Here is a 16,154-nt window from a genome sequence, read left to right as displayed (position 1 = left end):
AGCATGAAATAACAATTAGTCAGCAAGAAATCAAATCAGGCTTTGTCCAATAAAAAACACAAGCATCATTGTATTAAAGTCACTGTATACATAGATTTATAAAAGCTACAATAATACTCACTATACCGCTATGAATCTTTGGCATCCAAAATATAAAAGCTCAAGCACAATTCAACTTTTTCAACAATTTCTTGTATATATATATATATATATATATATATATATATATATATATATATATATATATATATATATATATATATATATATATATATATATACATATATATATATATATACATATATATATATGAAATTTTCAGATATAACGGAACAATTTCAGAAAGTACAACTACTCTACAGCATACAGTACAATTGAACCCCATAGAGATTAGTGCCTACTACTGAAAAATTTTCCTTCAAACAATTTTTGATAATGGCATGAATACAAATCTCAAGATACACCTGAAGACATACACATGATAACCTCATATTATTCACTCAAATAGTAGGTGATAGTAGGTAAACCTTTGTCTCATCTATAACTTTTTTCCTTAAACTTGGGAACTTTTCTGATTAAAAAAAGAGTGCATTTCCTCTTCAATGTACGCTAAAAGTGAAACAACACTGAATAAAAGATGTGATCAGTGTTATCTCATTGCCCATGTACATGCGGGTCTGATTATGTGAATGTTCACTGCTGTCTCCCACTGCAAGAAGCAAAAGAGGGGAGTAAAAGAGTCTACTACTTCTTGCCACGGTAATGGGCACCAACCACCATGTAGCTGTCAGGTGAGATGTTTAAATTGGGTGCCTTGGCCTTGGCTCGACAAACCCTGACTTCAGATCTGCCAGCTGGTCCTCCTCTGCAGGGGTCATGTTTCTGCAGGTAACTTATAAAGGTCTCCCAGCCACCCCCGATTCGTACCATCACATGACGCTCGTTCAGCATCTGTGAAGATAAGACGAGACAGGACAGTCAGCTGGTGCCAGAGTAAACACACGTACTTGGAGGTTGATGTGTCATATCATGACGTGGATGTTTATGAATTACAGATAATGCTTAAAACCAATGAGGTGGCATTGTTATTGAGTCATTAGGACCCCCTCTCAATTTACCCTGTGTATGAACTCCACCCAAACACATAACCACACACACACACACACACACACACATTGAGGAGAGGTACCCCCCTCTGATCAAATATTTACAAGCTCCTCCTGCCTGTGTAGCAGTGGTCATGAAAGGCAAATGATCTCTAGGACGGCTTTGTCAAAATCTCATTAAACCAAAAGAAACAACGGCTCATGGCACCAGCTGAGCACACATGGAGGACTAATCCACATATGTGCACACACACTCACTCTCTCACACACACACACACACACAAGCTCACATGCACAAACAATCCAGTAGCTGTTATTCTGAATAAAATGTCTATGCCCGGGCTGTTGCTGCTCCACAGTAGTTCCAGTGAGGTCAGCTGGATCTGAATCAAGTCCTCTGACACATCCTGCATAGACACCCTCTCCTACAGCCATCATTCTGCTGCTGAAAACCAGCTGCTACCATGGCAACCACTGCCACAATATAAAGCAAGAAAAAAAAATGAAAGGAGGGAAAATGAGATGAGTTCTGTGCAGACCTGCAACTCCCAGCAGACATTAAGATTCCCAGGAGGCCTTGCACAGCCATCCATTGTCCTGTCAGCAGCGGCACGCCCCCTCCTGCCTTATCGCCCATAAACCCTTCATTATGGAGACATTAAGAGCCCGATAATACAAGTAGACTGACCCCTCCTCTATCAGGACACACACACGCGTGAGATCAAAAATCAATGGCACATGTGCACGTGCATGCACAGACAACGCAGACATGCATGGTAATATGCAGCGGAACCCCTCAGACACGTCTCAGCTGTCAGCCTGCAGATTAAAATGTTAACACTGACAGGAGCCACTTCTGACATCCTAAATAAATTGTTCTCCTCTCAGACCTGGGGTCAATATAATTTCCTTAAAAATTCATTCACTGTCCAAAGTTATGCATCCAAAGAACATAATTTTTTAAATTATTTGCATATGTTTATATACTCATTTTTTATTTTTATTTATTTATTTTTTTGCTTAAAGTTTGCTTTGCTCATCTCTAGTCATGTAATGTTTACATCATATTGCTTAGACAAGAGGTGCTTTATTTCTATTAAAAATCTTCTTCAAATGTATGTCTGTACCTCTTTTTTCTTCCTTGAATGCCCCACGTTCACTTTGCTTTTCTGACTTGGGAACAGATGACCCACCTTTAAAATGTTCTGCTGTTTACGGCTATTTACTCTATAATTTGCTCTGGACTGTAATATTCCACACCAAGCCTCTTTGTCAGACGAACACCATTTGTGCACAATCAGATTTCACACACACACACACTCATGCACACACTCATGCACACACTCATGCACACACACACACACACACACACACACACACACACACACACCACCCCCCACAGGTTTGTGCACAAGTGTGCCATCCAGCGTCCTCGCTGGCAGTTCCATTGATTCTCTCTCTGTCCTGCTGAAAGATTCATGAGGATTCTCAGGGAGGAAGTGTCATTCATACGCCCACCAGTAGGAGACAGGCTTTAGCCATTTCAACTGCTTTTAATTATTTTGTACTGTACAGTCAACCCTTCCTAAAATATACACTAAAGAGAGATTTAAAAAAAAAAAAAAAGTGAGTGCAGAGAGATGTCACAGCATGAGCTGACAGAGGCACATGTAAACATCAAGCACATGACCTGTAATAATAATGTAACTCTGTAATAATTACACTCTGGACAAGCCAGTGCAGCCATATAATGTCATATAATATAATGTCAATTTTTGTATTTTAAAAAGTGACAACAAGGATTTTTCAGTCATTTTCAGTCATGAGATATTCTCCAGGTATTTGTCATCACATGGGCCATCCTCAATGATTAAAATTCATAAATCACTGATATTTATGCAGAGTCAATTTAGCATTACTATACTGCATTTCTCCCTCCTCTGTGACCCTGGGATTGGCAGCGAGTCGCTCAAGGACACCTCTGATGGTTAGATGCTTTATTTTACACAATTCCACAGACATTCTTCTGACAAAATTATTGCCTCCAGGTGCAAAATCATCATCTATATTTTAGTGATCCTGCTCAGCTGCACCTAGTGCTCAAAGCATGGTGCTGTCCTTCTATTTCCTCGGTTCATTTTTCCCTTTATGTAAATAGCAAGATAGTAGATAGTGGGATGATGTTGTGAGTTGCTTGAATGTTTTCCCTCCCATTGAGACAGTCAGACAATATCCCTACTACAAAACTGAAGGATAGCCTAATTAGACACAGAAGAAAGAAAAGCCTTCCTCTCTTTTAACACCAAAGAATAGCAGAGCCCTTCAGGGCTAGCATGATTGAAAAATCTCCAATGGGAATAGGGGGAGGGGGGCTGTGGGGTGGAAAGTGTACGTGTAAGGAGGGGCTGTCATACTCAGCCACTCATTATCAAGCTGTCTGATTAAATCCCTCCACTAATGACTTTGTCTCTGTAATCAATAGACTCTGCTCTTTAAAAAGGTCTGTACACATTCAATGGCAATGGCCCCTCCAAGGAGCAACACGGGGGTTATCAAGGTATGGTAATGAGAGGTTTATGGCGTGTTTCGCTCCACACATACAGGCAGTCGCACATCTGTGAAGGCTGAGGTAATGGATTTAGCCAGGGCCAGTGAGTTGTACAGCTCTATTCACATAGCTAAAGTGTGGCCTTGGTTGGGAGAAAGGAGATGTGAATACTGAAAGTAAGGGCTGGCAAACAGTAATTATTGCTTTAAAAAAAAACAGACAGGATAACAAACAAATCTATAAAAGGCTGACTTGAAACATGGGGAAGATTAGGAAAGACTTAAAGAGACAAGCTGAAGACATATTGTACATCAAATCCTCGCCATAACGTCCTGTGGTCTATAAAATAAAAGAAAACAGTTTCTGGATTCCCAAGCGGAGACATTTTTACTCCATTCTGTACATGTAAATCTCTTGAGGCTGAGACACACTCATCCTGCCGCACTTGGCCATAAACTAGCAACATCCTTTGGCTATTGCATCTTTATTGGCCCTGTTTTCTTTGATGTGGTGTCCGGACATGTCCCCCCATGTTGCTGACTAAGCAGTTACAAGGAAACAGGTGTTCTGTGACTTGGAGGCAGACATTATATCTAAATAGGCGGTAAACATATGTTGTCTGTCAGCCAAATGGGACAAAACAGAAATTTAGCTGTAATTCAGCTTCTGAGCAAATTGACACTGACAATGTACACAGCATTGATCACCAGTGTGGAGGGTGACAAGTCAATGGGGCTTTCAGTAAGATTAACAAAGCGTTAAATGGGTTTCAGCTTGTGACCAATTAGCCACCTAGTCACACAGAGGTGATACACCTCTGTGCGACGCCAAGTGTAGAGGAAGTGTATTGTCCAATCCCAGTATGACATTGTGGTTTTAGCTCAGATCACAATAATTTTCTCCATGGTTTGGTGTGGGTAAGTACATTAGTATAAATGTGCAGTAGGCTGAAGTGCATGCTGTGACTAAGAAAATATATAAATAGAAATATATAAATGTATCAGGCAGTGTATATCATCTGATCACAGCACAATTTTTCTTGTTATATGTGCACTAAAGATAAACTGTAGCCCGAGTGAAACCTTACATGAGTCTGTCTTCCTATTGTATTTTGTCTTTGTTGAGATGGAGGGCAAGCAAAGAGGACTGCAGACACAGAGATCACAATAGAAAAAGTGCCTGAGCCTACCATCCAAACCCCCCCGCATGGATGTACTCATACACGGCCTCCCAAGTGGGCTGCCATTTGATCTGTACCACACAGTCTTGTCTTGGCCAAACCATTCTTAAAGGGACATTTTTCTTCTCCTTTGAAGGTTTGAACTCTTTGCTGAAGGTCTGTGCATTGAAAAAGCCGGTCGTCAGCCTAGTCTTACTCTGACCACTGGTTGCCAAGCAACCTTGCCTCCCTGAAGGCCCTTCCTAGAGCAAGTCTTTGTACAGAGCAGGACTCGTGGTGCACGACTCTTGGATGGAGGCTGACAAAAACACTGCCTTCTCAATCCCCGATCATTGCGATCATCGTCACTTTGGTGACACACTCGCTGCTAACTCAGTTGTTGGTTAATAAGCTGAGGGCTTTCACACGTCATAGCGAATAATATGTACTGTGGGATTAAAAACAAATTAATTCCATTAATCAAAAGATTTGCTTTTAAATTAATATACTACTGAATAAACATTAATTCATTCAGTACATCAGATTCTACATCAAGTTGTGCACTTTTGCATGAGATTTTTTTTTTTGTTTGTTTTTTCATCTTTTTTCTTTTTTCTTTTTTCTTTTTTTCCTTTTTCCAGCCTTTAACCAATAACCAGCAAACAATAGACATGACCACATCACTCCCGTTTCAGCCTCTTTGCACTGGCTCCCAGTATGTTTTAGAACAGATTTTACTGATTACAGTTAAGGCTCTTCATGGCCTCCCTCCCTGCTCTATCTCTAACCTCTTAGTCCCGTACAGATCAGTACGCACCATGAGGTTTTTTGTCTGTTCCAGCGGCCTGGCTGAAAACTGAAGGGGACAGAGTGTTTACAGTTTGGGCCCTGGGGCTCAGTCATGATCTGCCCGGGGAAATTAGGCTGAGTCAGTGATATCTTTAAAGTTCCTTCTTAAAACATACTTTTATCAGAGAGCCTTTCCTGATTTTACTTGAGTTTTAATTCTTTGAACTGTCTTTTGTTGTATTTAATTGTTTTTTTTTTTAAACTCGTACATCGTACACCTGATGTATTGACTGACATATTGAATAAGGAATTAGAGTTAACAGAAAGATGGATGAGGATAAATAAATTGGTTCTAAATAAAGGAAAAACAAAAAGCATAGTAGTAGGTACAAAACACTCATTAAGAGAAGCACCCATGCTTCACTTAATTATGGGTGACACAGAGATAGAGCAGCTATCAGAAGTAACGCTTCTGGGAATAACAGTTGACAGTTGTATGTCCTGGAACAGACAAGTTGACCATGTGGTCCAAAAAATGGGTAGAGGTATGGCAGTAATCAAGCACTGCAGAGCATTTCTGCCAAAGCATTTGATTAAACAGGTTGTACAGGCAATTGTGTTGTCACATCTACACTATTGTACAGTGATTTGGTCCAGTACCTCAGAAAGCAATCTGTCCAGGCTACAGATCGCCCAGAACAAAGCAGCTCGTCTGGTCCTTCAGTGCCCATACCGAGCAAGTGTTCATATAATGAATACTCATTTAGCCTGGCTAAGTGTCAAAGGCAGGGTGCAGTATTCTATAAGTTGCTTTATCAAAAATATTACCATGACAAAAATGCCAGAAATATTGTATAGAGGTTTATCATTTTTTTCAGGTACACATAGTCACTTTACTCGGCAGGTGTCAGAGGAGCGCTTTTTGTTGCCTTCATGTAGGACAAATATTAGACAGAAGACTACGCATTACAGAGCAATGGTGGCATGGAATGGGTTACCATCTTTTCTTGTATCAGAAAATAATATGATATGCTTTAAGAAAAAGCTTAAGCTATTTCTGTTCACCAAGGAACAATGAAATGAAGTTGTTTTTGTCCTTTATCTTGGTGGGGATGATGAATGTTATGTTTAAATAATTCATTTCAGACAAGATTTGTCATATATAGAGCAAGAATAGGCACGTTTTTTGTATTAGAACAGAGCAGATGTCGATGTTGTTTGTTTTGAGAGGAAGATGTTTTGTATTATGTCTACAATGTATGTATGTGTTATAATTTTGATGATGTTGGGGACCCCAGGAAGAGTAGCTGCTGATCTTTTCAGCAGCTAATGGGGATCGTAATAAACAAACAAACAAACTCCTGCTTTTTTAAACCTGATGAATTTATGAAGTTATTATTTTCTTACCTACCTACCTACTCACTTACTTACTTACTCATTGTTATTATTTACTTATTATGGCTTTATAAAACAGGAAGGGGCCTACTCTCTCTCTAGCCCTTCTCAATATCTCATTTTGTCAGCACCATCAGTTTTTCATCAGTTTTTCTTCCCTGCTATGATGATTAAGTCCAGGGGTGTCGTCCTGTTTTGTTTGTTGTAAACTTGTGGGCACGTAGAGCCCATTGAGACTGTAAACAGTGATATTGGGCTTTAAATAAACTTGACGTTGAGGCATAGGAGGGGGGGGTGAACATACATACCCGCACATATAGCACCTTCTCCCCCAGGCGGTAGCAGCCTTTAGGTTGCTTCTCAACCAGGAACCTGGTGGGGCAGCTGCAGGGGGGATTCTCGATAATGTTTCTCACCTGGAACGGGTTAAAAAGAGAGAGGCAGAAACCTCATGAGGGCAGATGGAATCCATACACTAAAACCTTACAACCCCTGAAAACAAATGTAGGATTAATTTTTGCAGGGAAAATGTACATACAATATCGTCCAAGAGGTTGTTGGCGCCTATGCTCTTCCGGCCTGTAGATCTGCAGCTGTGACGAGTCTGGGCTGTAGGTGAGGGCGCAGCTGGGGATGGAGCAGGACATGGAGCTGTGGGACTTGGGGTGGGTAATGCGATAGAGGGGGCATTGCCAGTAGATGCCGGGGTTTGGATCGGCGAGGGCGTTGCCTGAGGTGTTGGTAAGGTGGATGTGTTAGAGATGGAGGTGGGTGAGGAAAACAAAGGTGTCTGGGTTGAGGCTGTGGCTGTACTGGGGCTGGAGGCTGTGAGGGAGGACTGAGTAGGGGACAAGCACGTGGTTGTGGTCAAGGGAGGATCAGAGGCTGGGCCTGAAACAAGGGACTCAGAGAGGCAGGGTGTAGAGGGAGTCAGGGGGATTGTTGCAGGAGAGGAAGGGGCTGGGGACAGAGGTGATTGCAAGGGTGAACAAAGCGATGCAGGAGGAAAGAAGGAGAAGGGCAGAGGGGACGATGGAGAAAGGGATCCTGCCTCCTCCCTCTCAATCTCTCTCTCCAGCTTCACCAGACCTGGAGGCTCTATGCCATACCTGAGAGAGGCGAGGTTTCAGAAAAAGCCACAGGTAGCCATATTAGCCAAAATATCAAATGAGGAAATGCAACTTCATGGTGCAGTTTTGCAGTTGCAGTTTTGTTACCTGGCTGCAATCCTTCCAAGCTCCATCAGGCAGAGACACACCTCCCGGGGTTGCTTGTGGAGGACTGCACACAGTACATACATACAGTACAAAACAAACAAAAAAAGTGTATAGGGGTGGGGGGTATGGAGGGGATAAAAAATCAGTCATCTGAAAGAGTGGCTGTTTCCGGAGATAAACAGGCCTCTGTCTGCAGGAAAAGAAAACAAGAGCTGCATTGTGAGAGGGGGCATGTCAGGAGGTATTCTCTGCCTCTTTTGTGCCTCCCTATCTTTGAAGCTGAGCTGGAATTCCCTGTGGGCTCCAGACATGTGGCTGAGGGCATGTGGGCATGCAAGCCTCATCAGCACCAAAACAGCCTCTCCTGCCTCCACTCAACTATATTTTAGAAAAAAAAAAAAAAATGTGTGTATGAGCAATGTAGAGTTAGTCCTGGTCCTACTTAGTTAATGTGTGAAAATGGCAAATGGGATACAGAAACAACAAGAGTCAGCAAACACAACAAGACTGCATATCGCAACTGTCAATGTAAAAATCTCCCACCAACGTTATAAACCTTTCATGTAATAACAATTTGCGCTGTATAACGTAATAACCTACAAACGTAATAAAAGGTACCTACCATTAATGTAAAAAAATATTTTCCTGTTAACGTAATAATTTTTACATTTAATGGGAGTTATTGCATTAACAGGAAGCCTAAACATTTCAGTGTTCAAAAATGTAATAACTGAATTGATCATGTAATAACAATCAAAATTCAATACTCGACTGTCACACAATCTCAGATTTGCATGACAGAGGTGTTTGGTGATCACTGAAAAGGGTTTCATTTGTGACTCAGAGTGCTTAAGCCTTATACTCAATTATACTCAGTTATGAACAGCAAACATTTCTTTATTATGATCAAATACATTTGGTCTTTCAGCCGTATCATAAGAATGGTCACTAAGAAAATATAATTAAAGTCTGTAATATCTGGATGGTGTTAATGATCATTGAACATATAATTATGACTGTACTTTTTTTCTTTTGAGCACTGTCATGTTCATTTGAAGTATTTTTTCTGTTTTGTTTACAGATTTCTTATCACATACTTAGAAGATTACTGGGATGAATTACATGAGCACAAAGGCTGAAATTTCCAGTTCTCGAAAATGTAAACTGATAACTAATTACCAGTCAAAATGCAATAGATAACTTTCATCCATTCATAGATGTGTATGCAACAGTGTAACTCCTATGTAACTCCAACAGGAAAAAAAGTATTACATTAGTGGTAAGTACCTTTTATTATGTTTACACCACATTTATTAAGTTAACTGTATTACTGTGTTACACAGTGCAAATTGTTATTGCACTAATGGTTTATTACATTAGTGGGAATGTATTACGTTGGCTGTTGCACCACAGCAGAGAAAATATGAGGTAGCAGGAGAAAACCTGATGAAAGAAATGTAAGGAACAGAAGAGAATGTCACAACTACAGGGAGTAATTTATTTTCATTCACCTGATTTTGACATCCACCCATTACATTTCAGCTGCGGCAAGGAAAAGAGGATGGGAGAGAGGAAGAAGAACAGTCATTTATGCCCACATGTGGCTGTGGCGGTAAAAGTGAAGCATGTCAAAGTACAGTAGGTTTAATCCTCCTGTCACTCAGTTAGTCAGGTGAGGTAGGGTAGTCTGCCTCGAGGGAAAACCCATTGTTGATGGAGATTAGCCTACACATTATCATTCTCACGCATCCGCCGCCATGCTTAGACATGTCCGGGTTAAGAAGTGCACAGAAAAGAGAACTTTTAAAAAGGCAAAACTAGGTCAGTATGATACATGGGTGCAAGTGAAAAATGATACAAGGACTCTGAAAGTGGCATGGATATCACATTTAATCAGCTCTGACCGGCTCTGTGTGCTCTCTCTCTCTCATCTCAACATCTTCATTTTTCAATAAGTATTTTTAGGTCAAAGTATTTTGTTGCCATGAGCGAGCGAGCAGTGGATGGTAACAAGTCACCACCGAATGCTGCCCGATGACGTTTTCCCAGAACAGCAAGAGCAACAAATTACTGTTTGCATATCAGTAAAAATATTACTATTACAAAAAAGTGGTTACTCTGGTGGTTATTACCAGCACTTTTAAGGAATACTCCCATGTTTTGGGCACATCACCCCTTTCCTGACTTACCCAGACTGAGACAAGATGTTCGATACCATCTTCATTTAATTTCTTCTGTGGGTAGCATTTTGTGTTAGCTTAGCATAAAGACTCGAAGTCATTAGCTTAGCTCCATCAAAGTGAAAAAATAAACCTTACCGCAACTCTGAAGTTGTCATGTTTACACAGTGTATCGTGTATTTGAGATTCACGGCTTGGAATTTTTTTTTTTTTTTTTTTTAAAGAGGGATAGTTGTTTTAGAAGCTAATTTGTGCTGGGTCTACTTATAATCTTCAGTGGTGCGCAGATCACTGAGATAGGTGGAAGGATTCATGTGTTCAGCGGTTACATAACAGTTTCACCATCTAACTTCTCTTAAAACAACTCTCTCTTTTTTAAAAAAAAATTAAAAGTAAATAAGTCAGCTTCAGAGCTGCTGTAAGGTATTTTTTTCCCTTTGATGGAGCTATGCAAATGGATCCCATAGACCAAGTTCTTATGCTAAGCTAACACAAAATGAAAAAGGAACCAAACCACTGGACAGAGGAGAAAATGGTATCGAACATCTTGTCTCCATCTGGGTAAGTCAGGAAAAGTAGTTTGCCCAAATCATTTGCATATAAAAATCAGATTGAAGTTATCATCTGAGAATTCTAGGGCACGCTAGTTCCCAAATTCATTAGTTTTCAAAAAAAAGAGTTATTTGTTTTCTTCTGACATTAAACTTTTCACAGTACTTTTAAGAACTTTGAGAAGAGAGGGAGAAATCACCAATTTTAGTGGTGCAACTAGAAAAGTCATGTTATGAGCAGCAGCCTATATTTGAAGCAAATTACTCGTCTATTACATTATAATGAGTAAAAAGTGATGAGTAATACACTAAGCTTTTGAGTGATGAGCTGCTGGATGAGCTACCACGGTAGTTTGGTTTTGGCACATCTATTAAACCATGACAGCCAGAGAGTCAGTGGGAGGAAGAAACAAGATATAAACAGCAAACAAAAAGCTTTAGGTAAAATATAATGGACATTATGCCATTATAGATAAGTAACGAGTAGACACCAGTCTGACTTAAGATAAATGTATATGAAATGTATATGAACTGCTGTCTGTTTCTCGGTACTGGTCAAAAAGAAGTTAAGAGAGAGATAGAGAAGCTGTGTTGAGGGAAAAAAAGGTTCAGATATTTGTTGAAACAAGATGAAAACTGTGTCTACCTGTTATGCGATATTATTTTATCAACATCAACCTGCATGGACTGCATGTCATGATGTAAACAAGGTCGTTATTGTTAACAGACTGTCTGAGATCCGCAGCAGCTTGAGAGCAGGTGAAAAACACAACACACTCTCGGGGTAGTGTGTGAAGCTTGAACTCACCCAAACCCTCCGACTCAAAGAGGTACGTCTCATCGACCCCAATCTTACGACACCAGTAGAGGAAGTTAGCGGTGTTGTCTCTGGCAAAAAACGATCCCGAGGTGGCATCAGCTCGCCAGTGGATCACCCTGCGTATGAAGGGCTGCTCATTCAACATACACACACACACACACACACACACACATACACACACACACACACACACACACACACACACACACATAAATAAAAACATGGGCAAACATATGCTCAAATTTTAAGTATTTTGTAAGTATTTTTTATCAGTAGTGTCGTCACTTGATGTGTGTCAGCACCATCAGACACAGTAAAAACCATGTTATTGTTATTTTGATCTCTTTTCCAACACAGATTCAGGGCCTAAGTATCCTCCTTTCTACCGCATAATTGCACAAATGTTCAGATTAAAGTTGGTTTGCCTGTATGTTTTAATGGTTACAGGCATGCATCCAGTCTCATCATAATAAAACAATGTGAGATGTAATGGTGAGAGCGTGATATTTAAGTACATGTGCTGATGAAACATGACAGGAAACCTGATGGCGCTGACATCTGATGGTGCAGATAAAAGATTATCCGTGTCTTCTACACAGGAGCCATTTCTCTCATGTGGTTCGCTGCCTCTGGGCCCAGTTTTAAATGCTGGAATTCAGCTCAGAATTTTAGATTGAAATTAATCTGTATTATAACAGATTTGGCTGAGGACGTAGATTTGCAGATGGTTTTTAAAGAGATACTGTTGATGCATAATGGCTGTGACACAAGTGACATCAAATGATCAAAAACAGCAATTTTACCACAAACTAAATGACCTTGAAGTAAGAAATGCACAAGATCTCAGGATTATTTAAGTGACTATAATCTGCTGATTTTATTAGTTAGAAATGTCTGTCACTATCAGTGAAAACTCAGGACACATTTTCTGCTTTTGGGTCTTGGTGTAGTGTTTCACATTTAAGTTCAAGTTTATAAAGTTGGTATTGTCTCTTCATCTTAACCTTTTTGATGTATTTGAAATTGATCTCTTGTCTCAGTTTTACAGGCACTGAGCTAACATATAATCATACAATATAAAAAAAAACATAGAATATTAAATGCTGAGTGGGTTTGTCCAAAGGGCCTTCAGATCACTGCCAGTTTCAACATTTTATAAATTTAAAAGCAAGAGCAGTGCTCTTCTCTTGTTTATTTTGTTCCAGGTCTTAAGAGTCAGTGAGCTGACTGAGGCACAGCTGACACCTCCTGTGTGTGACTCATCATCACTGATCAGCTTTATTACTCATATAGGGATGGGACAGTCACAGGGTAAAAATGAACATTTAAAGTTCAGTTCCACATTTTAGTAACATGTATTTTCTTTTATTGGTTTGCTGTTTCTGTTTTGCTGTTGTAAGACAAATACTTTCACTGTGTAAGTATTTATGTTTGTGTTTGCATGAATGCTGCCTCCTTTCCTTGCATGCGTGTGTGAGACTGTGTGTGTGAGGCTGTGTGTGTGTGTGTGTGTATGTGTGTGTGTATTTGCTGCGGTAGCACCTTGCCATTGCTGGCTTGAATCATCTTGTCCTGGAGCAGCTGTGCCAGCTGGCAGAGAAGAACACCGTTATCCAACTCCTCTATCAGACTGTCTGCTGTGAGATCCACACCTGGGGAGCACACACACACACACACACACACACACAGACATTATGTTATTACTATGGCCTGTACTGTACCTTTCAGTCTTTCAGTAAAGACCAGTGCATTAAAAGATTGGTAACAGTTTTATCCTATTACACCAATAACTTGTTGTGTACAGTATCTGCACTGTGCAGTAAAGTGAAAAAAAAAACCTGCTTTTGCTTGCTGACACACTTTTATCAAAGGTTCACTCGTGACATGATACACAAGCACATAGAGAGCAAGAATGGACAAAAAGACATTTGTTTTGTCTTTGTTATTTGAAATAAGAAGCAATTATTAGTGACACTCCTGGTTTCGTATATGACTGCATGCTTCAGTTATATGATCTAGCATGTTGTAGTTTTAGTTTGGTTTCTTGTATCATTCAAGAGGTTGGGGATTCTTGATATCAAAACGAGGGGAGCACTAACCTCTCCTAATCTACGGGTCTGTTCTGCAGCAGCTTTCACTTCCCTCACATCTCGTCTGAGTCACCCAACAACAAAATACCAACTCTAGCCACAGGAATGCCTAATCTGAGAAAAGCTACGATCAAGCAAACAATGAGAGGAATCAGGGCTTCAGCTTGTCGGCACTAGCTCCTCACCTACCCAAAGTTGCACAGTAATTTTCTGAAGACCACAGTGCTGATGCCACCATTCTGATTTCACACCTATAAACAGTCTCTGGGCTCTGAGCTGGGCTTTGATTATGTTGGAGTTGTGTTGTTGGCGTAAAAACTTTGTCAATCACCTCCCAGACTCCAACAGGTTGCAACATGTGCAAACATCTTTATGTTTTCCCTCACAATGCAGTTAAGTGGGAAGAAAGATCACTTTCCCCTCATGGAGAGATATTTCTAGGATTCAGGATAATGAGTAGGTTAATGTGTTTGTGTGCTTAATTTGACTGAAGTTTATTTATCTATTCTTCACGATGAAAGACCTACTACCCAATTTAAAACTGTCTAATGCTGTGAGAAACAACATCCTGAATTGATGTGCTGATGTTATGGCAATGTCACAAATATGTTACACTAAACGGCTGAATTTAGAGAAACAACAATGAAACTGATTTAGTTATGCCATGTGAGTTTATCATTCACACATAATTTACGATCATATCATATTGTTTTCAGATTTCAACACAGCTACTCTATAAATAAGTCTTATTGGAAACACTTCTTTTTAGTGAGCTGTGAATTTCATGGAAAGGTGATAAGTAGCAAGTAAAGTATTTGAAATGCCTTTGAAGTTACCTCCAAATTATGTCAACATTTACCTCAAAATTTATTGGCATCTGAAACTTTTGCTTTTACGGCATCACCAAACTCATTCTAGATGAATACTTCAGTTCTTCAGTTCTGTGCACATTAGATGTATTGGAGTCCTACAGGGAAACCATCGATTAAAAATCATAAATTGGGTTTGCAGCATCGTTTGGAACGTTCAGAATGAGTTAGGTGGCACAGTACAAGTAAAAATTTCATTTTTCAATCAAACTTGAGGTGAAAAGAAATTTCAAATGTGTTACTTGCTAATTATCACCTACTTACCATGAAATGCACCGCCCACTAAAATGAAGTGTATAATTTGTTGATTGATTATTTTCTTATCAGCTGACCTTGGTGTTGTGTCAGGCATTTGTTTATTGGGCTCCACTGGGAGAAAAGGATCTACATAGAGTTCAGACAGAAAGCGTCTCACCCATGATGTTGTTGAGCCAGAAAGCCAGGTCTTCCTTCATGGGCAGCAGGCTGGCGTCGTGGCGGCAGGGCAGCCACAGGTTGTACTCCTGGGGACTGGCAAGGCCCGGCCCCGAGTGTCTGTACTTCGGGCTGAGGAGACAGGCCATCCCCAGGCCAGTCAGGTGCCTGGGGCTGGAGGGACTGTCAGGCCTGTTGCTCATCGCTCCCACCTCAACGTCCATGCTTCCCTTCTACCTTCTCTAGTGGCAAACAGAACCTGGTGGACTGAATAATGGATATGCAAGGTGTTTATTTTTTTCAGATTTATTTGATTTTCAACAGCACAGATGTAAAACATGTGGTGGGCAAGTACCCAACTAACATAAAAAATAAAACAAAAACAAATAGATAACTGCATAACCCAAAAATGCAGGTTTGATGGATCAAAATGTTTGCATGTTTTGTGCTTGATATTTTGTGTTGAGCTGTTAATCAGAGAGATGTCAAAGTACAGGACATCTCTATTCTGTCCATAAGATTTCCCTTACAGTGCTGTACCTGTTGCTCTGTTGTCATTTCCACATGTTAAGTTATATAGTGTTACAGTTCACCTTAAAGGTTTTTTTTTGTTTTTTTTTAAATCACAAGTAGGATTCAACAACACATCAAGAATTGAACTTCTCTCAACTGAACACTGACCCTTGCACAACTAATTGTGTGGAAGTGTCTCCTGTGATCCTAACAAGGTTAAGGATGAATTAAGTGTTATGATTGGGATAAAATTTAAGAATGCAAACACTAATGGGAATTTTTCTTCCAGCATTGGTGAAAAATGAAGGAATCAGCGGGAGAGAGCTGATTATCTGAGGAGTATGTCAGTAAGGGATTACTGGCTGATGCATCACGTGACATTTTTAGGTTGTAGTAACAGTGGGAACTTTGGGATAAAAACACAGGGCTCTCCTACTCATGTAGAAAAACAGAAAAATATAATTAAACAAATCTGAGCTGACTCACAAAAAACACCCACATTA

At 40.1% G+C, this 16,154-nt stretch overlaps 1 protein-coding gene across 1 annotated transcript; it reads right to left on the bottom strand.

The window, feature by feature from the left end:
* Window positions 1-530: 530 nt before the first annotated feature.
* Window positions 531-15,308, bottom strand: gas2b (growth arrest-specific 2b). The gene is made up of 7 exons (XM_030048134.1): window positions 15,140-15,308; window positions 13,308-13,417; window positions 11,754-11,895; window positions 8,215-8,278; window positions 7,536-8,106; window positions 7,306-7,413; window positions 531-951 (listed from the first exon to the last, which is right to left on the bottom strand). Exons 1-7 carry the CDS (start codon window positions 15,285-15,287, stop codon window positions 745-747), a joined length of 1,350 nt encoding a protein of 449 aa, XP_029903994.1. The 5' UTR covers window positions 15,288-15,308; the 3' UTR covers window positions 531-744.
* Between the last annotated feature and the right edge of the window lie 846 nt (window positions 15,309-16,154).

Source organism: Myripristis murdjan, chromosome 3 (genome assembly GCF_902150065.1).
Source record: "Myripristis murdjan chromosome 3, fMyrMur1.1, whole genome shotgun sequence".
Taxonomy (NCBI): domain Eukaryota; kingdom Metazoa; phylum Chordata; class Actinopteri; order Holocentriformes; family Holocentridae; genus Myripristis; species Myripristis murdjan.
Note: the sequence above shows the minus strand (reverse complement) of the source record. Positions and strands in the feature narration are given on the sequence as shown.

Bases quoted from the DNA above. Each gene is read 5' to 3' on its own strand.
- gas2b (XM_030048134.1), bottom strand. From the start codon at position 15,287: ATGGCCTGTCTCCTCAGCCCGAAGTACAGACACTCGGGGCCGGGCCTT. The intron at 7,414-7,535 runs GTATGTACATTT...AACCCGTTCCAG, and splicing joins ACAACCTCTTGGACGATATT to GTGAGAAACATTATCGAGAA. The intron at 952-7,305 runs GTATGTATGTTC...TTATCTTCACAG, and splicing joins AGAAGGTGCTATATGTGCGG to ATGCTGAACGAGCGTCATGT.